General features: G+C 40.9%; 1 protein-coding gene across 1 annotated transcript in view; it reads right to left on the reverse strand.

The window, feature by feature from the left end:
- oxr1a (oxidation resistance 1a) overlaps positions 1-23296 on the reverse strand; it is a 184781-nt gene that overhangs the window by 155125 nt on the left and 6360 nt on the right. The window contains 1 exon segment of the mRNA XM_061673745.1: positions 8479-8568. Coding sequence (XP_061529729.1) covers positions 8479-8495 — 17 coding nt within the window. The 5' untranslated portion in view covers positions 8496-8568.

Raw genomic sequence — 23296 nt, forward strand, 5'->3', positions numbered from 1 at the left:
ACATTTAGACATTTACACTTGTAACAGGTTCTTAGGGGTAGGTAGAACCATTTTCCAACACCACGTAATCTCGTTTCAAGGTTATTTGGTGTATAACATTAAAACAGCTGCACAAAAAAACAAAAAAAATAGTGCACATAAGGAGAAAGCAGTAATAATTGGACCAATGTGTTCTTTCATTTCCATAAATAAACTGTTTGCCATGAACTAACCCAGAAAATGGGACTGTGCAGTTGCTGATGGACTGCTCACTGCCCATAGTGTCCATGACCAAAAGGCACAGGCACATGAATGCTAGAATTGGACCACTGACCAATGGAAAAAGGAACAAGCAGTGTTGCTTATCGTTCTCTTAATATTCTAAAACATTCTATTCTGAAACGATTAAAGATAAAATACTTTCCTGTGTTTGAATTTTATTCCAGATGTGCGTAAGACTTAATGGTTGGTGTCTTGCTTGGCACACTTCTCAAAACATTTCATATAAAGTGGGTACAGAAAGTATTCAGACCCCCTTAAATTTTTCACTCTTTGTTATATTGCAGCCATTTGCTAAAATCATTTAAGTTATTTTTTCTTTCTTCCTTATTAACGTACACCCCATATTAACCGAAAAAAAACCATTGTTTACATTTTTGCTGATTTATTAAAAAATAAAAACTGAAATATCACACGGCCATAAGTATTCAGACCCTTTGCTGTGACACTCCTATTTAACTCGGGTCTACACCTTCATTGGAGTTCAGCTGTGTTTGATTATACTGATTGGACTTGAAGAGGCAAGCCACACACCTGTCGATATAAGACCTTACAGCTCACAGTACATTCATTCATTCATCTTCCGTTACGCTTATCCTCACTAGGGTCGTGGGGGTGCTGGAGCCTATCCCAGCTATCTTCGGCGAAAGGCGGTGTACACCCTGAACTGGTCGCCAGCCAATCGCAGGGCACATAGAAACAAACAACCATTCGCACTCACATTCACACCTACGGGCAATTTAGAGTCTTCAATTAATGAATGTTTTTGGGATGTGGGAGGAAACCGGAGTGCACGGAGAAAACTCACGCAGGCACGGGATGTCATGGGTGTGTGTTAGGGTTGTTGTCTTCCCCCTGTCTCGTATCAGAGCAAATGAGAATCATGAGGTATAGTGACTCACCTGCCTTGACTCACATATGAGTTGATGTTTTTGCAGCTGTAACATCAACTCTTGTGAGAAGGATTTCAACAAGGTTTAGGTGTAGTATTATGGAATGAGATTCCCATTTTTGTCCATTGTTCCAGGACCATATTTGTGAGGTCACACACTGATCCATCCATGTCTTTATGGACCTTGCTTGGTGCACAGACATCTTGGAACAGGAAGGGGTAATACCCAAATATATACCATATCCTCACTATGTATTTATTTAGTCCAAAAATGTATTTATATATTTAACTCTCAATGTTTATTTATTTCAAAACAAATTATTATGGCAATACGCATTTATTCATTTCAAAATGAACTGCATTATTTCCATATTTATTTATTTCCACATATTTATTTCACTAATTATTTCTATAATCATTTATTTAAAATGGATTTTTTCCATATTTATTTATTTATTTACTATTTATTTATTTTATTTTGTCACTCCTATCCCCCTGTGAATCATGAAATAATTTTACCTGTCTTTATCGATTTTTTTTAGCTGGATCAGCACTTGTCCCACCCAGTCCCACCCACTAAGTTAAATGGGAGCGAATGACAGCTAAAATGATTTCTTAATGCACAAGGGACAGGAGCTACAAAGTTAAATACATACTGAAATAAATACTTCATGATGCTTTCTCTCTCGCTCTCGTACAGTGCAGACTCCTTTTTGCTCGCTGATAAGTTTGTTTTTCTTCTAAAATAAATTAGTATCAGCAACTCAGAGATATTTTTAAACCTGTTGGAGTGTACTTTTTTTTGCAGATACAGTCAGTTGTTGGTATATTCCAATATTTCCTGATACCCTCTCACCATTATGTGAGCGTGGCCTGCTAATTAGCACGAGCCTGCTATTAGCAACAAGACCAGCAATCAAGATGTATAATCTAACCAGCCAGAAAGCAGACCAACATCTACAGTAATAACACTGAATGAAAAGACAGTAAAATGCTCACTGCACTCATCCAACTAAAACAAAATTAGGGCTATTCTGACATATTTGTCCAGTCTTTGACCATGTCTTAGCTGTGGCACCAGCATGCACCATGTCAGCAGAAAATGGCTTGTTCCTTGCTTTACTGCAGAGTTTTACATTCTCAGGCTGATGCTGTCACTTGCTATTTTTTACTGGCTCATCAAATTCTGGTTTGCACAGAGGTTCTTTCTGTGACGTAGTGCAAACCAAATACATTTGAAGCAGCAAAAGTGATCATATTAAACATCTCCAAGTGTTCCTATCAACATAAAAGACTTATTAGGGCAAAGGAACTTACGGCACAAGGTCTATGTCACTGCATTGCTGTTGTTGTTTTTCATTGAACCGTCAACTGTGTCAATTTACCAGTTCGGCGACACCATTTAAATAGTAGGCATAGTTAACTTACCAAATGTGCCAATTTTATCATCAAAAACATTGTAAAAGCAATCAATCAAATAATTTACAGGATTATTAAATTTACTTTATGAAACAGATAGGGCCTGGGAGGTCAGTCCAAGGAGTCAGTGTACAGCATTGGGGTGACAGCTTGTTAATAATGATTGGATCAGCAGGCTTTCCAGCACGCACTCTAGTCCCCAGACACCACTTGCTTCCCTTGGCATACATAAGTAATCAAGTACAAAGCCCCTTGATGTCGATCAGCAGCTGAGGCAAAGGCAGTTAAATATCCAAGTACTATATATGAAGGTTGTGATAAGTGTGTGTGTGTGTGTGGAGTGGGGGTCAATGTCAGGGCTGATAGTTTAAGGTTCTAATTACTAAGTGTCATTATAGTATGATGAGGATATGAGTTATTGATCGTTATATACATGTGGGGGCTAATGTGCAGTTACAGTATATGCATACATTACATCATGTCATGAGGGTACAAGACTATACCAAGGCCATCATGAATATTGTATGGTGTAAATGACAGAACAGGGTTTGTTATTGTTTGGATGAGTCCGCCAATTTGGAAGGCACCTTGCCAACATTATGTAAAGTGGTGCATCTTGTATACTTCGTATAGACAGATTTGGAAAAACTTCATTTGAAGTGTTATTATGTCATGTGTTCTCAATATTGTTATTAACCAAGCTGTGACCATAGTGTGTTCTCTCCAGGTCAACTGACAGGAATTAACAATGAACAAATAAAAAGAACTTGTGATCAAACTTGGCTAAAATAACAACAGACAGAAAAAAAGCTGGCCTCTACTTTTAACCTGGTTTCCAACTAAGCTATGTATAGCGTCTGTACATATACAATAACACATTGTTCTGTGCAGTCTATACCAGTGGTTCTCAACTGTTGTCTCCCTCGGACCCAGATTTTCCTATTGTTCCAAAGACGCAACCTACTTTCATAGAAGTTAAGAACACTAAAAAAAATGTTTATGTTTAAAAATAGTTTCTGAAAACATGTACAGTATATTCAGGGTTTTCACATATGCACTTATTTGTAGCAGGCCGCCACAAATACATTTTGGCCTCTGCAAATAGATTAGTTGAGAATCACTGGTCTATAACACGCGTGTCTAAACTATGGCCTGCGGGCCATATGCAGCCCACCGTCCACGGAATGAAAGGAATTAAGCCTGGTCATCCAGTCTCTTTGTATCTGTGCATGTATCAAAGAACGTAGACAAAATTAAGAGTAAAAAGGATGATTACACAGCCAAATGTCAGCCCCGGTAAGGAAATATTTGGCCTGCAAACCGAATGAGCAAGGTAAGCCCCATCAACACAGACGAGCCAGAATGCCGAATTTTGAAATTGGTGGCAAGTCTGGGAACACAACAAACCTGCATGCCCACTAAAACATAATCATGAAACCCAGATTTTTCAGCTGGGGGAAAAAAAAAATATGAAAGGCAAGATCTGTCTCGCAGGTTTTGCATCGCGTTCCTTTTTAATATTTTTGGTGAAATGCTAAAACCTTCGGGCTCCAATGCTAACGGCAGTTAGCCGTAGTATGTCCCAGTTGAACCGGATGACCACTACTGTGCATGTGCGCCAGCACGAAAGATGCGGATTATCACTACTGCGCATGTGTGTCAAGGCTAGAAGGCAGACAGGGACCTGGAGGACTTAGCCACTTTGGAGAGAAAAACAAAATTAAATTAATTGTTGACGATTTCGATCGTCAACGTACTCGTGACTAGTCGACTAATCTTGGCAGGCCTACAACGAACATGACAAAATATAGGTGCACATGGAGTACAAAAGAGGCACTTAGTGGATCATTTTTACCCTAAGTGCACATATAAGGTCGATTAACATTAACATTAATTACATATTTAGAGGATAATTTTTATCCTAACTAGGTATTAATGTTGACTGTTTATAGACCTTGTGTGTTTATCTCCTCTCTGCATCCTGTTTTGTGTGGGTGTTTTTTTTTTTGTGAGTTTTTTTTTTTTTTTATCATTTTGCACCAGGAGTGAAAGCGGTACCATGATTATGACCTGCCAAGTTGTCACTGTGCAGAGCAAGTTTGTAGCTAGTATCAATGATATGATGAAGGACAAATGATTTCTTAAAGCCAGTCTTAAAACCAGAACAGATTTTAGGGTGCATCACTAACTCCATATAGAACACACTATTTACAAGTAGAAGGTGACACAGTTCTGAGGACCCGGTTTCAATTCCAGCCAAGCCTGTGTGGACTTTGCATGTTCTCCCTGTACCTGCATGGGTTTTCTTCGGGCACTGTGGTTTCCTCGCACATCCCAAAAATCTTTGTAACAGATTTCGAAAACAAGACAACTTAGTCTTACTTACATAAATCCCCTTTCGTCAAAATTTAACTTAAGTACAATACTTCAGTTAATGTTTATGTTGGGGGGGGGACAGAATGACAACCAAAGTGGGATTGGTGACTCATGCAGTGATTAAGAATGCAGCTAGCTAGCTGCGAGAACTAATGTGAATGAATTGCAAGACATATTGATAATCAACATTTCAAACGTACGTTGCAGTAATATGCTTCAATTAGGCGCCAAGCGGCATCGAGTCTTATCTTCCCTGACGCGCCGCAGCTAGGAAGCCCCGTGAGCCTATCTACTTGATGAGCAACGGCTGGACGGCGGCTCTCCCGAGTCTGCACTGTGTGATGAATTGAAGCGTTTTACGAAGCAAGGGAGAAACTAAACCACTAACACCGTTAATACACAGCAGAATGAGAGCATTCGATTTAAGTTTCATCAGGATGGGCTTTTGATGCGGGCAATTTCAATTCTCCAGCGTGGCTAACATGGGCAATATTCGCTTTGCCACATCCGGTTTCAATCAGTCATTGGCGAGGTGGCGAATGGGCAGCGCAAACACTGTAACTACATTTATTTCTTTGTGCTAGTGTAGTTTTCTGGACAATCTATTTTAGAAGGCAAAGGTAATACCAAGAACGGTATTAGTATTCACTTGGATGAGAATATCGATGCAAAACACATCCATCCATTTTCAAAAGCTTATCCTCACGAGGGTCAGGGTCTGCTGGAGCCTATCACAGCTATCTTCGGGGGAGAGGCAGGGTACACCCTGAATCGGTCGTCAACCAAGCGCAGGGTACATAGAGACAAACAACCATTCACACTCACATTCACACCTCCGGGCAATTTAGAGTCTACAATGAACCTACCATGCATGTTTTGGGGATGTGGGAGGAAACCGGAGTGCCCGGAGAAAACCCACCCAGGCACACATTTGTTACTGCATCCGCTTCCATCACGTCTCACTAAAGTTAAGTGTGAGTACAAAATGTATCGTTTTTAAATGCCATGTTAACTTTATTGCTGCTTTACTGGTGAGTTTTGGACTGACAGGTGTGATGTGTTGAACTGATGGGATGTTGGTATTGATCTGGGCAGCTGAAGTCTTGACCAGTTGCAGTTTACAGAGAAGCTTCTGTGAGAGCCCAGAGGAGTGAGTTTAACAATGTAGTCTGGTAGCTACAAGGGCATGGACAAGGATGGCTGTGCTGCTACAGATTGAAATGGGCGGAGACGGTTGATATTGCAGAGATGAAAATAGGTGGATTTCAAAACCTGTACATCAGCTGCAAGGCTCTACAGCCCTATCAACCAAATCAACTTTGTATATTACCCTAGTTGTGTTTTTGCAGCCTGAACTAAGCCTATTCAATACAGCCCTCTAAAAAGGCAGCAAGAAAGCATGATAAACACATAGTGTTGGGGATGCTATTATATGATACCATGGCTTATGCTGTAGCAGCACAGCAAGATTCTGTTGGATTTACGTCTTCTTTTATAATGAGGGACATGTATGAAACCATGCAACCAGAGCAACCATTCCAAGGGCGACTTCGATGAATAACCAAAAATCACAGCTGTGGTGGCGTCACTTCATCAATGTTCCAGAATAAAAGAGTCTGTTTAACAGCACTCCAGATACATTTTAATGAGCAAATGTAAGCAGGCACAAACAATCTGTGGAAATGCTGCGCTCTCCAATTTAGTTCATTAGAGTTAAACAGATGTTTAGAGGGTTCAAGACCATCAGAAGCACAAAATATGCTCTGAAATATCCATGCCTCTGCTCTATCATTTGTTGTATTCAAATTACAACATGATTAGCTATGTCCACATTACATTTTAATTGAACTTTTAATTACAATCCTCCGTTGTATACAAATGTTTGATATGGCCTTAGGCAATCCACGAGGAAACCCAATATTAAGAATTCACAAATAAAGCTACAAAAGTAAATCGCAACCTCTGACAGTTACATAGATTTCCTCCCCCTTTTTATGTTTCAATCAGCAGTTTAGAAGACAAAAGATGAGTAGTTTCATATTCAGCAAAAATATGAATGCGATTTAGAGGCTTTGATTTTCCAGATAGCAACCTATTATAGTCATTTTGAGCATATCCGTGTCATCTGCTATGCTGACACAGCTCCCACAAGACAAAGTGCTGGCTTGGTTTAATCATCTTCTCACCCAGAGTATGATGATCACACACTGTGGGGAGGACAGGTGGATGCTGAATGCAGCATTGTGATGGCACTCAGTCCTCATTACCACGAAACATATATTTTGTCTTCTCTCTGACATGTAATCATGTCTAGTACCAATACCAATTACTGCGAAATTACTCTTTTATGGCTTTATTTCCCCAGTAATGGCTAGAATATGTTTGACCTTTTAGCACCAACAGCCCAATATCATTATGGCAATACACAACAACCTAGACAAGGAAGGTGGCAGCCAGTGAATCTGGAGCCTCGGCTGCGATTTTTTTTAAGCTTTGTCCAAAACTAAGAGTTTTTTGTAAAATATTAATTAATTATGTTTTCAACCCGTAGTTCTCCTAGTTATCACATCATACACAGGGAGCCCACTATGCTGATTTCCGAGTTTGATCACGTGATGTTCGTAAAGCAAGTGCAAGGGCACTTGTGACGTTAACTTCAGTCCACAGCAGAGGGCTATATTGCCCAACATGGCAATTGATAAATTTATCGGTTTAATTCTTATTTCACGTACGCAATATTAATCAGTATACAGTGTTAAGACTAGTAGGGGCACAGATAACATATTCTTGCCCAATTGTTTTGCCTTTCCTTCCCCATTAAGCCTGTTTGTACATTCCCACACAATACGGGACAGTTTGACTGACGAAAGAAAAGAGCAACGGCACTCAGTCGTACCATTTCTGGTACCCAGAGTCTCTACAGCCAGGGTGTTAAACTCATTTTTGTCGTGGGCCGATTGGTAGTTATGATTTATCTCAGAGGGTCCTTATGACACTGAAACCACACAAACACCTCATCATATTATTACTTATACGGAACAAATTGATTGAATAACTCGTTTTTGTAATCAGATTTTACAGTCAAATAACTCTTGATAGTAAAAGGTTGCAGAACCCTGAACTGAAAATATATATAATTTATTCTACTGTAAGGTTCTAAGCCATCGCTTCTACTAGTGAACCTACCTTACTCATATTGGATAAGCAATGTAACCATTTGTAGCTCACAGAAACCATCCAGAAATGCCAAAGCCAAATGATTTATGCACGAACGCTACCACAAGCTACATTAAAAATAGAAAATGACAGATGAGGACATAGGACCCTAACTAGTCTTATGAAATATGTCTGAAGGAAGTATTTACACACAATTAAAGGATTATCAGATGTAGTAGCTGTAGCTATAAATATATTGTCGCATGCATGTATAGTTTATGTATGCACTTTGGATTAAATCACTAGGTCTCAACTTAATCTCTATTTACTGTAGAGGGTCTACTTTGCCGATGTAAGAAAAGTGACATTGTGCTGACCTTTTGGTGTTGAACATGGTTCTGCCAGTGTCTTCTTTCTCTGTACCAGAGCTTTCAAGGTGGTCTACACTTTATGTTGTCTTTTCAAACCTGCAGGAACCACACGGACAGATGGAGACAGAGAGACACACACACACACACACACACACGCACACGCACACGCACACGCACACACAGGAGAGAAGAATATAGCTGTGAGATTCTCAGCATCACAGTCATGACACGCTCAGGTTTTCTGCATGACTCTGCCTTGTTGGCCTCAGTAAACTCTATTAGCAGGCCTCCAACTGAGCTATTTAAATTGACTGGCCGTAACAGAAGGCTCATTAATCTACATGTATAACAATGGTATTGCAGTAGTGGCCAAAATAGTATTTTTTTTAGCACCATCACAACAGCAGCCATTATTAACACAATTGATTCAATTGACTGTGAAGCTCAGACAGAAACAATCAATTAAAATCCAATTTTGAAATATATCAGTAAAGACTTTGCACGTTCCACCCCCCTGTGCTTTACGGAGACTTGGCTTTGTGAGGCTGTCCCCGACGTCTATGCTTCCCGGCTTCCATCTTCACCAGGAAGACCGCGTCATGGAATTATAGGGGAAAACAAAAGGCGGCGGGATATGCTTCTATGTCAATGAAAAATGGTGTACGGACATCACAGAGATCAGCACACACTTCAGCCCGCATTTAGTGTCGCTGTTTTTGAACTGTAAGCCATTCTACTCGCCACGTGAGTTTGCATCTTTCATTGCCGGTGTTTACATTCCGTCCTCAAGCTAACACGAACACCACACTACTAACGCTCCCTGAACAAGTAAACGAAACTGAAAAAAAAAAAGATTAAAAAAAATAATAATAAAAAATAAAAAAATAATAAAAATAAGCTAAACTCAAACCACGATTTTCCGACCAGGGAAAATAAAAATTTTAAAAAATAAAATTTTAGACCACTGCTATACTACGCTAAATAACGTACAACCCAAATTCCAATGAAGTTGGGACATTGTGTTAAACATAAATAAAAACGTAATACAATGATTTGCAAATCATGTTCAACCTATATTTAATTGAATACACTACAAAGACAAGGTATTTAATGTCCAAACTGATGAACTTTATTGTTTTAGGCAAATAATCAAGAATATTATGGCTGCAACACGTTCCAAAAAAGCTGGGACAGGTGGCAAAAAAGACTGAAAAAGTTGAGGAATGCTCAACAAACACCTGTTTGGAACATCCCACAGGTGAACAGGCTAATTGGGAACAGGTGGTTGCCATGATTGGGTATAAAAGGAGCTTCTCTAAATTACTCAGTCATTCAAAGAGGAAAAGAACCATCCGGACTGTTATGGACGCAAAGTTCAAAATCCAGCATCTGTGATGGTATGGGGCTGTGTTAGTGCCAATGGCATGGGTAACTTACACATCTGTGAGGGCACCATTAATGCTGAAAGGTACATATAGGCTTTGGAGAAACATATGCTGCCATCCAAGCAACATATTTTTCATGGACGCCCCTGCTTATTTCAGCAAGACTATGACAAACCACATTCTGCACGTGTTACAACAGCGTGGCTTTGTAGTAAAAGAGTGCGGGTACTAGACTGGCCTGCCTGCAGTCCAGACCTGTCCCCCATTGAAAATGTGTGGCGCATTATGAAGCGTAAAATACGACAATGGAGACCCTGGACTGTTGAACAGCTCAAGCTGTACATCAAGCAAGAATGGGAAAGAATTCCCACCTACAAAGCTTCAACAATTAGTGTCCTCAGTTCCCAAACGTTTGTTGAATGTTGTTTTTCATTTAACAACATGATGATGATGTAACACAGTGGTAAACATGACCCTGTCCCAGCTTTTTTGGAACATGTTGCAGCCATAAAATTCTAAGTTAATGACTATTTGCTAAAAACAAAGTTTATGATTTTGAACATGAAATACCTTTTCTTTGTAGTGTATTCAATTAAATATACTTTGAACATGATTTGCAAATCATTGTATTCTGTTTTTATTTATGTTTCACACAATGTCCCAATTTCATTACACATCTGTGAGGGCACCATTCATGCTGAAAGGTACATACAGGTTTTGGAGAACCATATGCTGCCATCCAAGCAACATCTTTTTCATGGAAGCCCCTGCTTATTTCAGCAAGACAATGTCAAACCACATTCTGCATGTGTTACAACAGCATGGCTTCGTCGTAAAAGAGTGCGGGTACTATCTCCCATTGAAAGTGTGTGATTCATTACGAAGCATAAAATATGACAACGGAGACCCCGGACTGTTGAACAGCTGAAGTTGTACATCACGCAAGAATGGGAAAGAATTCCACCTCCAAAGCTTCAACAATTAGTGTCCTCAGTTCCCAAACCTTTATTGAATGTTGTTAAAAGAAAAGGTGATGTAACAGAGTGGTAAACATGACAATTTCCCAGGTTTTTTGGAACGTGTTGCAGCCATAAAATTCCAAGTTAATGATCATTTGCTAAAAAGAAAGTTTAGCAGTTTGAACATTAAATATAGGTTGAACATGATTTGCAAATAATTGTATTCTGTTTTAATTTATGTTTAACACAACGTCCCAACTTCATTGGAATTGGGGTTGTATATCGTGCCATACCTCGTGCAGCCCTGGGCTCGTCCGATCACTGCTTAATTCACTTAATACCAACACACAGGCAAGAACTTAAATGCGCAAAACCTACGGTGAGAACAGTGAAAAGGTGGACCAATGAAACAAAGATAGAACTTCAAAGCTGTCTAGACTGCAAAGTCTGGTGTCTTTGGAAATTCAGCTGGCAGCCTGGATGAATATACGGACACTGTCACATCCTATGTCAGTTTCTGTAAAGAGGTGTGTGTACCAACAAAGTCATTTCGCACATTCAATAACAACAAACCGTGGTTCACTGCCAAACTTAAGTAACTTCACCAGGCTAATGAGGACGCATATCGAAGTGGGGACAGGGAACTGTATAATTGCACAAGAAACCAGCTGAATTAAGAAATTAACATTGCAAAGAGGAACTATGCAGTAAAGTTAGAAAAACAGTTTAGCGCTTTTCTTAGATTTTGGGTAACATTTGAAAAACAAAAAAAATTGTATTGATTGTAGGACAATGATTACATCACTGGTTTGCTCTTTTGAATAGTTATTTTTCTTTCGGTTTGTCCCTTTAGGGGTCGCCACAGTAAGTCATCCTTTTCCATGTAGGCCTATCTCCTGCATCCTCCTCTCGAACACCAACTGCCCTCATGTGCGGTCACTTCCTGACCGCACTCATCATTGCTCTGGACGGTTGACCCCAAGTATTTATAGTCCTCCACCCTTGCTATCTCTTCTGCCTGTAGCCTCACTCTTCCCCCACCACCCCTCTCATTCATGCACATATATTCTGTTTTACTTCGGCTAATCTTCATTCCTCTGCTTTCCAGTGCATGCCTCAGTCTTTCTAACTGTTCCTCCACCTGCTCCCTGCTTTCACTGCAGATCACAATGTCATCTGCAAATATCATGCATGGCCCACAGGGATTCCAGTCTAACCTCATCTGTCAGCCTATCCATCACCACTGCAAACAGGAAGGGCTGATCCCTGATGCAGTCCCACCTCCACCTTAAATTTGTCTGTCACATCTACAGCACACCTCACCGGTGTTCTGCTACCCTCGTACATGTCCTGTATTATTCTAACATACTTCTCTGGCATTCCTGACTTCCGCATGCAGTACCACAGTTCCTCTCTGGGTACTCTGTCATAGGCTTTCTCTAGCTCTACAAAGACACAACGTAGCTCCTTCTGACCTTCTCTGTACTTTCCCATCAACATCCTCAAGGCAAATAATGCATCTGTGGTACTCTTTCTAGGCATGACACATACTGTTGCTCGCAAATACTCACTTCTGTCCTGAGTCTAGCCTCCACTACTCTTTCCCATAACTTCATTGTATGGCTCATCAACTTTATTCCTCTGTAGTTCCCACAGCTCTGCACATCACCCGTTCTTAAAAATGGTCACCTGCACACTTTTCCTCCATTCCTCAGGCATCTTCTCACGCCCTATAATTCTATTGAACAAGCTGGTCAAAAACTCCACAGCCACCTCTCCTAGATTCTTCCATACCTCCACAGGAGTGTCATCAGGACAGACTGCCTTTCCATTTTTCATTCTATTTAATGCCTTTCTAACTTACTAATCATTGCCACTTCCTGGTCCACCACACTTGCCTCTTCTACTCTCCCTTCTCTCTCATTTTCCTCATTCATCAACTCTCGAAGTATTCTTTCCATCTAGCTAGCACACTGCTGGCACCAGTCAACATATTTTCATCTCTATCCTTAATCACCCTAACCTGCTGCACATCCTTCCCATCTCTATCCCTCTGTTTGGCCAACCTGAATTGATCCTTTTCTCCTTCTTTAGTGTCCAACCTGCCATACATGTCATCATATGCCTCTTGTTTGGCCTTTGCCACCTCTACCTTTTCCCTGTGTCGCATCGCAATGTATTCCTTTCGCCTCTCCTCGGTCCTCTCAGTGTCACACTTCTTAGCTAACCTTTTTCCTTGTCTGATTTCCTGTACTGTGAGGTTCCACCACCAAGTCTCCTTCTCTTCTTTCTTGCCAGAAGATACACCAAGTACTCTCCTGCCCACCTCTCTGATCACCTTGGATGCAGTGGTCCAGTCTTCTGGAAGCTCCTCCCGTCCACCGAGAGCCTATCTCACCTCTTCCCGAAAAGCTGCACAACACTCATCCTGTCTCAGCTTCCACCACATGGTTCTCTGCTGTGCCTTTGTCTTCCTAATCTTCCTCCCCACCACCGGAGTCATTTTACACACCACCATCCTATGCGGTCTAGCCACACTCTCCCCTACCACAACCTTACAGTCGGTAACCTCCTTCAGATTACATCATCTGCACAACATGTAATCCACCTGCGTGCTTCTACTTCCGCTCTTGTAGGTCACCCTATGTTCCTACCTCTTCTGGAAAAAAGGTGTTCACTACAGCCATTGCATCCTTTTTGCAAAGTCTACCACCATCTATCCCTCCAAGTTCCTTCCCTGGATGCCATACTTACCCATCACTTCTTCATGACCCCTATTTCCTTCACCAACATGTCCATTACAATCTGCACCAATCACGACTCTCTCTCTCTGTCTGAGATGCTCAGAACTACTTAGTCTTAGCTCCTTCCAGAATTTCTCTTTCACCTCTAGGTCACATCCTACCCGTTGGCCATAGCCACTAATCGCATTATACATAACAGCCTCAATTTCAAGTTTCAGCCTCATCACTCGATCTGATACGCTTTTCACCTCCAAGACATTCTTAGCCAACTCTTCTTTTAAAATAACCCCGACTCAATTTTTTTCCCGTCTACACCATGGAAAAATAATTTAAACACTGCCTCTAAACTTCTAGCCTTTCTGCCTTTCCACCTGGTCTCCTGGACACACAATATATCAACCTTTCTCCTAATCATCATGTCAACCAACTCCCGAGATTTTCCTGTCATAGTCCCAACATTCAACGTCCCCACATTCAGTTCTAGGCTCTGTGCTTTCCTCTTCTCTTTCTGCCGAAGAACCCCCTTTCCACCTCTGCTTCGACCCACAGTAGCTGAATTTCCAACGGCGCCCTGCAGGTTGACGGCGCCGGTGGCAGACGTTAACCTGGGCCACGACCGATCCGGTATGGAATTCTTTGAATGAACGCTCATATTTCTTTGGCAAAGTTTTAAGCCGGATGCGCTTCCTGACGCAACCCTCAGCATTTATCCGGGCTTGGGACCGGCCTACAGTTTGCACTGGCTTGTGTCCCCCATATGCTAATGACGCTAAATCAATCTGACATGCATTACAATCACTAACCAATTACAAGCGATGATTGCCCCTCCAAGCTAAGAAAAACAGTAGCAGATGACTTGAACACCTTCTACTGCAGATTTGAAAAGGAGAGTATCACACCCCACACACACACACACACACACACAGCCGCACCACCGACCACAATCACACCTCTGACTTCTGTGTTGACCATCCACGAACAGGATGTGAGACGCATCTTCAAACAACAAAAGATTAACAAAGCAGCAAGCCCAGACCTTGTGTCCCCATCCTGCCTCAAAGTCTGCGCGGACCAGCTCGCTCCAGTCTTCACACAGATCTTCAATAGATCTCTGGGGTTGTGCGAAGTACCATCCTGTTTCAAACACTCCACATCATCCCAGTCCTCAAGAAACCTGCAATCCAGGGTCTGAATGACTACAGGCCTGTCGTCTTGACATCTGTGGTTATGAAGTCCTTTGAACAACTCGTGCTGGACCACCTCAAGCATGAGCGTCACAGGACCCCAGCTGGACCCACTGCAGTTTGCCTCCTGAGCAAAGAGGTCTGCGGATGATGCAGTCAACATGGGACTACACTTCATCCTAGAACACCTCCACGGCGTGGGGACCTACGCGAGGATCCTGTTCGCGGATTTCAGCACTGCATTCAACACCATCATCCCCAATCTTCTCTCCTCCAACCTTCTCCAGCCTGCCATCTGCCAGTGGATTTACAGCTTCCTGACATTCGATAGACTCTCTGTTGTCGTACTAGAGCGGCTCTAACTACCGGAGACAAATTCCTTGTGTGTTTTTGACATACTTGGCAAAGAAAGATGATTGTGATTCTGATTAGGTGGCACACTCTTACAAACTAAAAAAACATTTGCCATTTCTCTAACTACTATATACAGTAATAGCCGCAAGTTAGCCTGTGCTTTTTTATGTAAAGGTTATCAGAGACTGGAGATGAGAAGCTGGGGAAAAAGAAGACAGGATTCAATAATTAATGGGGAGGTCTACACAAGCCTCACTTCTCACCTTCTCCTGTCTATAATGAGATGAGTAGATGGCCAGGGGGAAGGAAAAAGAGAATTTGGGTGATTAAAGTGCCCGGCTCAAACCCCTCTAACTTGATCTTGACACATGCGTTGGATGGACATGCCTGCATGTGCATACACATTTTCTCCACCTACAGTGTTTCCCTACTCTTGCACACAGGCTGTGAGCAGAGCTGAGTGGAATGAAGGCAAAATGTTAAAGTAGCTTGACACTAAAAACATCTGATCATTCAGGTGACAGGGAAACTGTATGTTACAAACAAACGTATTAGCAAATGTGTGGCTCCTATGATTACTTACAGTGGATACAAAGGCTTGTAATATTCATAACGTGTAATACAAATAGACCCATCTGTTAAGATTAATGGTTCTGGCACTACATTGCTGTATGCCATTATGTATATAATAATTGGTAGGATTCGGCATTTTGAAGCAGAACTCCCTAATAAAAAGGAAACTACTGTTATAAATCCCATCAAAATAACAACAATACCACAATAATGAGATAAGATCTTGCTATAAAAATAATGCAGGTAAATGGTCAATGATCAATATTTCCAGTTTAGTGAAGTGATTTTCTTATTCAATCTCAATGAAGTTTCAGATTGGAAGTGATTTACACACAAAAAGTTAAAAACAAAAATTGACAGAGTCCAGGGCTTTAAAATCATAACAGAGTGCTTCACACAACTAAGCCAGATCACAGGAAAAATAAACATTTGAAGTGTTCCTATTGGACCAAGACAAATTCTGAACATGCATTCAGCAATCATTAGGGGCTTTTCCACCAACCAGCCCAGGAACTTTGAGTTCCTGGTAGCAAAAGGTTCCAGTGGCCCATGTGGTTTGTGTTTCCATCCCACTGATTAATTAAGCAAATGAGGTTCATGTTGCTCATTACTGACACCTACTGTATCGAAAAAATGCTGGTATTTCAAGCTTTCTGAACTGATTCACAATTGCAATGCCAACCTGGCTGCAGATAGTTTTGAGGTAGGGAGTTTTATTATATACAGGTACACCAGTAAATTTGAATATATATATACACACACACACACACACACACACACGTACATACATACATACATACACACACACTTATACATATACACATTCATGCACACACATACATGCAGCACCTCTGCAGCTAAGACATTGATCACGTTAAATGTTTGTCACAATTATCATCAACAATGATTTTACAAGGTAGGAAACAGCTGAACATTAATATGCAACAATTTATTTCTATCAATTTCTGCAATTGCTTCTGCAACATTCATAGGAAATCCCAATGTCCCATCACTGGTAAGATGTTTATTTTTTTGTTTTTTTAGAACAAGCTCACAGGCTACTCATGTGGACCTTGGGGGCACCATGCTGGTGTTCCAGTGCACAAGATCCACTGAAACTCATGATGACCAAACACTGACTGACGCCGCAGTGTGTGAGTAGCTTTAAACAGACAATAATTGTTTCAACTACAAAGTTAATCTGTAACCCATGCTGAAGACCATAATGCTTATAAACGAACATTCATGTTCACATCAAATCAACTCATAATAAAAACTATTATGGAGCGACATACACACAGTCTGCCAGTGCGTAAAACCAAAACAATGCACCAGTAAAGTCATGTGGTTCCTCCTGACACGATTGGTTTGGACCTTGCCAACTTCTATCTGTATGGTAAAACAACCTTGTTTGAGGATGTTTTTTCCCGCTGAGCTTCATTAAGCGAGCCTTGTGTTTCAGCTTAATTGTCTCTGGGCATGCAGCGCATGCTGACAGACTCCATCAGCATCCAAGCATTTAGTGGATTGAGGTAAACCATTCCGACAGAGAGAGGAGGGACAGTAGGTAGCTTCTGCTCGCTTCAATGACGCAGAGGTGGTGAGCTCAGGCCTAACACAAGGCAGATTTAAATTGAAGGCAGATTTAAACTGAAGGCTGACTGAGTGATTTCACATCAGAATAAGATGAGCGTAGCAGGTGCTAATAATATGACAAGACTGCAAACACACACAGACACAGCAAATATATTCTATTGTCTTCATTGCAGCAAAGTTTTTGATATTTTTTTCACAGCCACTGAGTTTGTGAATGACAAACAAGAAGGAAAACAGATATCTCCTGAGTAGTTTGCTGGGAGTGATCAAAACTGTGAGCTGTAGAAGAGTAGTTCTTGATCAGGGGTCGGATTGCCTGGCCGAGCAAACAGTACAAAGCAAGGAAAGTTGGTATACCTGGAGTACTATCTTGAGATACAGTGGTTACGGAAAGTATTCAGACACCCTTAAATTTTTCACTTTTTTTATATTGCAGCCATTTGCTAAAATCATTTTAGTTCTTTTTTTTCTACATTAATGTACACACAGCACCTCATATTGACGGGGGAAAAAACTGAATTGTTGACATTTTTACAGATTTATGAAAAAAGAAAAACTGAAATATCACACAGCCATAAGTATTCAGACCCTTTACTTAGTATTTAGGAGAAGCACCCTTTTCAGCTAATACAGCCATGAGTCTTTTTGGGAATGATGTTTTTTCACACCTGGATTTGGGGCTGATCTGGCATTACTCCTTGCAGATCCTCTCCAGTTCTGTCAAGTTGGATGGTGAATGTTGGTGGGCAGCCATTTTCAGGTCTTTCCATAGATGCTCAATTGGGTTTAAATCGGGGCCATTCAAGAACAGTCACGGAGTTATTCTGAAGCCACTTGTTATTTTAGCTGTGTGCTTAGAGTCATTGTCTTGTTTGAAGGTGAACCTTCAGCCCAGTCGGAGTTCCTGAGCACTTTGGAGAAGGTTTTCGTCCAGGATATTCCTGTACTTGGCCGCATTCTGTACCTGTACTTGGCTGCATTCATCTTTCCTTCAATTACAACTAGTCATCCTGTCCCTGCAGCTGAAAAACACACCTACAGCATGATGCTCCCACCACCGATGATAGCTGGGATAGGCTCCAGCACGCCCGCGACCCTAGTGAGGAGAAGCGGCTCAGAAAATGGATGGATGGATGGATGAATGGACTGTATTGGACAGGTGATGAGCAGTACCTGGTTTACTCCACACATGCCACTTAGAATTAAGGCCAACAATTTCAATCTTGGTCTCATCAGACCAGAGAATCTTATTACTTACCATCTTGGAGTCCTTCAATTGTTTTTTAGCAAACTCCATGCGGGCTTTCATGTGTCTTGCACTGAGGAGAGGCTTCTGTCGGGCCACTCTGCCATAAAGCCCCGACTGGTGGAGGGCTGGAGTCATGGTTGTTGACTTTCTAGAACTTTCTCCCATCTCCCGACTGCATCTCTGGAGCTCAGCTACAGTGATCTTTGGGTTCTTCTTTACCTCTCTCACCAAGGTTCTTCTCCCCACTTGCTCAGTTTGACCAGATGGCCAGCTCTCAGAAGGTCTCTGATCATCCCAAACGTCTTCCATTTAAGGATTATGGAGGCCACTGTGCTCTTAGGAACCTTACGTACAGCAGAATATTTTTTTTTGTAACCTTGGCAAGATCTGTGCCTTGCCACAATTCTCTCTCTGAGCTCTTCAGGCAGTTCCTTTGACCTCATGATTGTCATTTGCTCTGACATGCACTGTGAGCTATAAGGTCTTATATAGACAGGCGTGTGGCTTTCCTAATCAAGTCCAATCAGTATAATCAAACACAGCTGGACTCCAATGTAGGTGTAGACCCAAGTTAACAACCATCTCAAGGATGATCAGAAGAAATGGACAGCACCAGAGTTAAATATATGGGTGTCACAGCAAAGGGTCTGAATACTTATGGCTGTGTGATATTTCAGTTTTTCTTTTTTAATAAATCAGCAAAAATTCAACAATTCAGCTTTTTTTCTGTCAATATGGGGTGCTGTGTGTACATTAATGAGGGGGGGAAAATAAAGAATTTTAACAAATAGCTGCAATATAACATCCATCCATCCATTTTCTGAGCCGCTTCTCCTCACTAGGGTCGCGGCTGTGCTGGAGCCTATCCCAGATATCATTGGCCAGGAGGTGGGGAACACCCTGAACTGGTTGCCAGCCAATCGCAGGGCACATATAAACAAACAACCATTCGCACTCACATTCACATCTACGGGCAATTTAGAGTCTCCAATTCATGCATGTTTTTTGGGATGTGGGAGGAAACCGGAGTGCCTGGAGAAAACCCACGCAGGCACGGGGAGAACATGCAAACCACACAGGCGGGGCCGGGGATTGAACCCCGGTCTTCAGAACTGTGAGGCTGACTCTCTAACAAGTCGTCTACCGTGCCACCTGCAATATAACAAAGAGTGAAAAATTTAAGGGGGTCTGTAAATTTTCCGTATCCACTGTAGAAGGAGTATTTCTTTTCTGTTTGCATCCACGGTGGTAAAGACATAAATTTTTTGTTTCTGAAAAATTACCAAAAAAAGCAATTGTAGGTATAGCTGAGGGAGGATTTTAAAGCTAAGCCTGTCACAAAGGACAGTCACTGTACTACAAAACAAGATGAGCACAAAGCGCTTTAAAAGGATCCATCCATCCATTCATTTTCTGTACCGCTTATCCTCACTAGGGTCGTAGGCATGCTGGAGGCTAGCCCAGCAATCTTCCGGAGAGAGGTGAAGAGGTACACTGTGAACTGGTCACCAGCCAATCGCAGGGCAGATATAAACAAACAACCATTCACACTCACTTTCACATCTTCGGGCAATTTAGAGTCTTCAATCAATCTACCATGTATGTTTTTGAGATGTGGGAGGAAACCAGAGTACCCGGAGAAAACTGTTTAGATTAATAAATTTGTCAATTAAAAAAAAATAGTTGCTTGTTGAATATAAATGTGCCTCTAATATGTAAATAAATATAATAAATAAATGTAAAGAGATACCATTACTAAATATCGTGTCTTTTTAATCTAGCCAAAAATGATGTGCCCATTCAGCAACTGCAGTGGTATTTCAATCTGTGCAGCACTGCAGTAAAATGACTCATCTGCTCTCCACTAGTGGCCTTGTGGTCTATCCTTTGTCAGCACCTACCTATTGTTTACGTCTGACTTCAGTCTCTCATCTCCTTTTTCTCTACTATTAATTTCCTTGGCTATGTCTGATGGCACACACAAAGCCTGATTGCTAACTGCTTCTGCAGTATCCATCCATCCATCCATTTTCAACACCGCTTATCCTGGTTAGGGTCGCGGGATGCTGGAGCCTATCCCAGCTGACTTCGGGCGAAAGGTGGACTACACCCTGAACTGGTCGCCAGTCAGTCGCAGGGCACATATAGACACGGACAACCATTCGCACTCACATTCACACCGTCACTGAGTGGGAACTGAAGCCACGCTGCCTGTACAAGTCAGGCGAGTGTACCACTACACCATCAGTGACTGCTTCTGCAGTAATGGGGGTCATTTTAGCCCGGAAGGAAATACAAGGCCATTTTTGGAATGGTCACTGGGCAAATACTAAATACCCTTAGCCATTGATATTTACATTTGATAGATGGGTAACTTCTACATGGCATCTTATCTACAATTACTGCATAAAATATGTCGAGGTATCAATAAGATCGAGAGTCTTGGATTGCAGGATTCCTTTGGATTCAGTATTTATCAAATATCAAACTGCCATAAAAAAATAATAATAATAAAAGTCTGAAGCACAATTCAGACAAACATGATCATCCTCAGAGTCCAAATGCCAATTTGCTTCAGCTTCTTTACAGATTCTTCCTAAAAATCATAAAGGATTAATGATAGATCATCAGCATTATCATCACAATCGTCGTCGTCATCATCACGCATGTCCTTTTCTGCAAAATCTTGACTCGCCTTCATTATTTATTGGTTAATTTATTGGCTGATGTATTTTGTACTTTAAATATATTTATCCCATTAATATATTCATCCCAACTTGACTGGATGTAGTTAAAGGCAAGAATGTAGATCTGTTGGATCATGCAGGAATTCATAAATTAATGCTTACTTGGGGAATGGCCTCAATAGCCTACCCAAGTAATGCAGGTGGATGATAACCAGCTCAATATAGAAATGAATAACTCTTTTCCGAAACAACTTTCAATGCCATTCCTTTGTGTACAGACTATTCTCACTTGTCTATGTAGTGTCAAGCCGCAATATACCAGTTTAAACTGTATTTCCATTTCACTGATAAATGACAACCATCTTTGTAAGAAAATAAAGAAAAAAAATTCAGCATTCAGGTGGGAGATGGATTCCAGCAGTGAGGTATGTTGACATTGGTCAAGTTCTTTCAGTTCATCAATTTGCTCCAAATACCGCACCTTAGCCTTGACGTTTGCTTGTCATAATATTATCTCACTACAAGTCTCCTTTAACCGGTTCCAATTCATGCATTTTTTTCCAGTTATTACGAGCATGTTATGAGTTTGTAGAAGCTGTGAGAGTACACCCTTAACAGGAAACACAAACTGTATATAGTGCAACGTAATATAGTAACAAAAATGTTCATATTATAATAGGGTCGCAAGTGAGCAGGAGCCTATCCCAGATAAGAATACAACTGCACTGGTCGCCAGTCATGGATTTATGGTGTTTTTGGAAAAGAGCCCTTTAAATTTAATGGGATGTACATAAAATGTTGTTGCATTAATGACAATTATGCTATTTAAAAAATATTGCATAACTTCAGATGACTTCAAAACACTTATTATTGCCAACAGTAAAACATCAATGACAACAGTAACAGTAAACAGTAAAACACAATTATTATTTTATCATCAATAAAAAACAAACCCACCTTTTTCTTTCATTTGCATCTTATCTTTATGTCCAAAAATGATACCACAGAAAAACATTTGAGAATGAAACGGAAGTGTGGAGCAACTGTTTACCACAGTTGACTAATGACTGAAGTATTTATATTATTATTGAAACGTGCTCTGCTTCTGATTTGTTAAAGTTTAGTTGTGTTTGTGAAGCCGGACTGCAGATGTAACACACAGTATTAAGAGCAGAGTGATTTGCCTTTTTTTTTTTTTCCTAAGCGAATACAAATGGTTAATAAAAAGATGGTATTGCAGTGTTCAAGTTATTTAACATACAGGGGGGGGGGGGGGGGGGAAATGACAGGTTTCTTCAATTTACCACAATCACTTTAAAAGGAAACCAGATTGAAAATAAATCTTATAAATTGGGATCTTAAACTGTTGATGAATTTAAATGTTGGCCGTGTTAGTCGGAGATGAAAACACTCCCCTCTCTGGCCCAACATACTAGGGGGGGAAAAAACAACTAAAAACTGAAAAACTAAATTATCCTCTTGATCATCTTTGCACTCAAAATATTTTACATTTTATCACTTTACTTTAGGTTTTAATTGTCATGGCCTCACAAAATACAGAAATTATTTTCCGTCCATATTTAGAAATGATGTTTTTATGCTGAACTATGCCTGTTTGATAGATGGATATGCAGAATTGTTCAGGTATCATGTCAGACTTAAACATTGATTTACAGATAATCCAAAAGTTTCTAAATGGGTATGTTTTTCTTCCATTGTTTAATGTTTGAAATACGGACTTCTTTCAGGTGAGCATGAATTCATTGCCTTGTGAGTTCAAGTACTCGGTGGTACAATTCTCTTCTAACTCAAAATAGCCTGTTTGAGCGCTAATAACTCATCTCAAACTCTTTTCTCTCTTTTTTCTGTGTGCATGGAGCCTGCATTTGATGATGCAGGTTGTGGGCTAATGAACCCACAGCTTTCAGTCGTGTAGAATTGCTCATGGCAAGGTATACAGGGGAGCTGGGACACTGTCACATCATGTTAAAAGACATACACAAGAGGAATGGGGACTTTTTTCTGCTGGGTCTTCTTTGGCACAGTAATAGACTGACAGAAGCAAATGCCCAAGGAGTGCCAAAAAAAGTTTC

The sequence above is a fragment of the Phycodurus eques genome, chromosome 4 (assembly GCF_024500275.1).
Source record: "Phycodurus eques isolate BA_2022a chromosome 4, UOR_Pequ_1.1, whole genome shotgun sequence".
In the NCBI taxonomy this organism is placed as follows: Eukaryota; Metazoa; Chordata; class Actinopteri; order Syngnathiformes; family Syngnathidae; genus Phycodurus; species Phycodurus eques.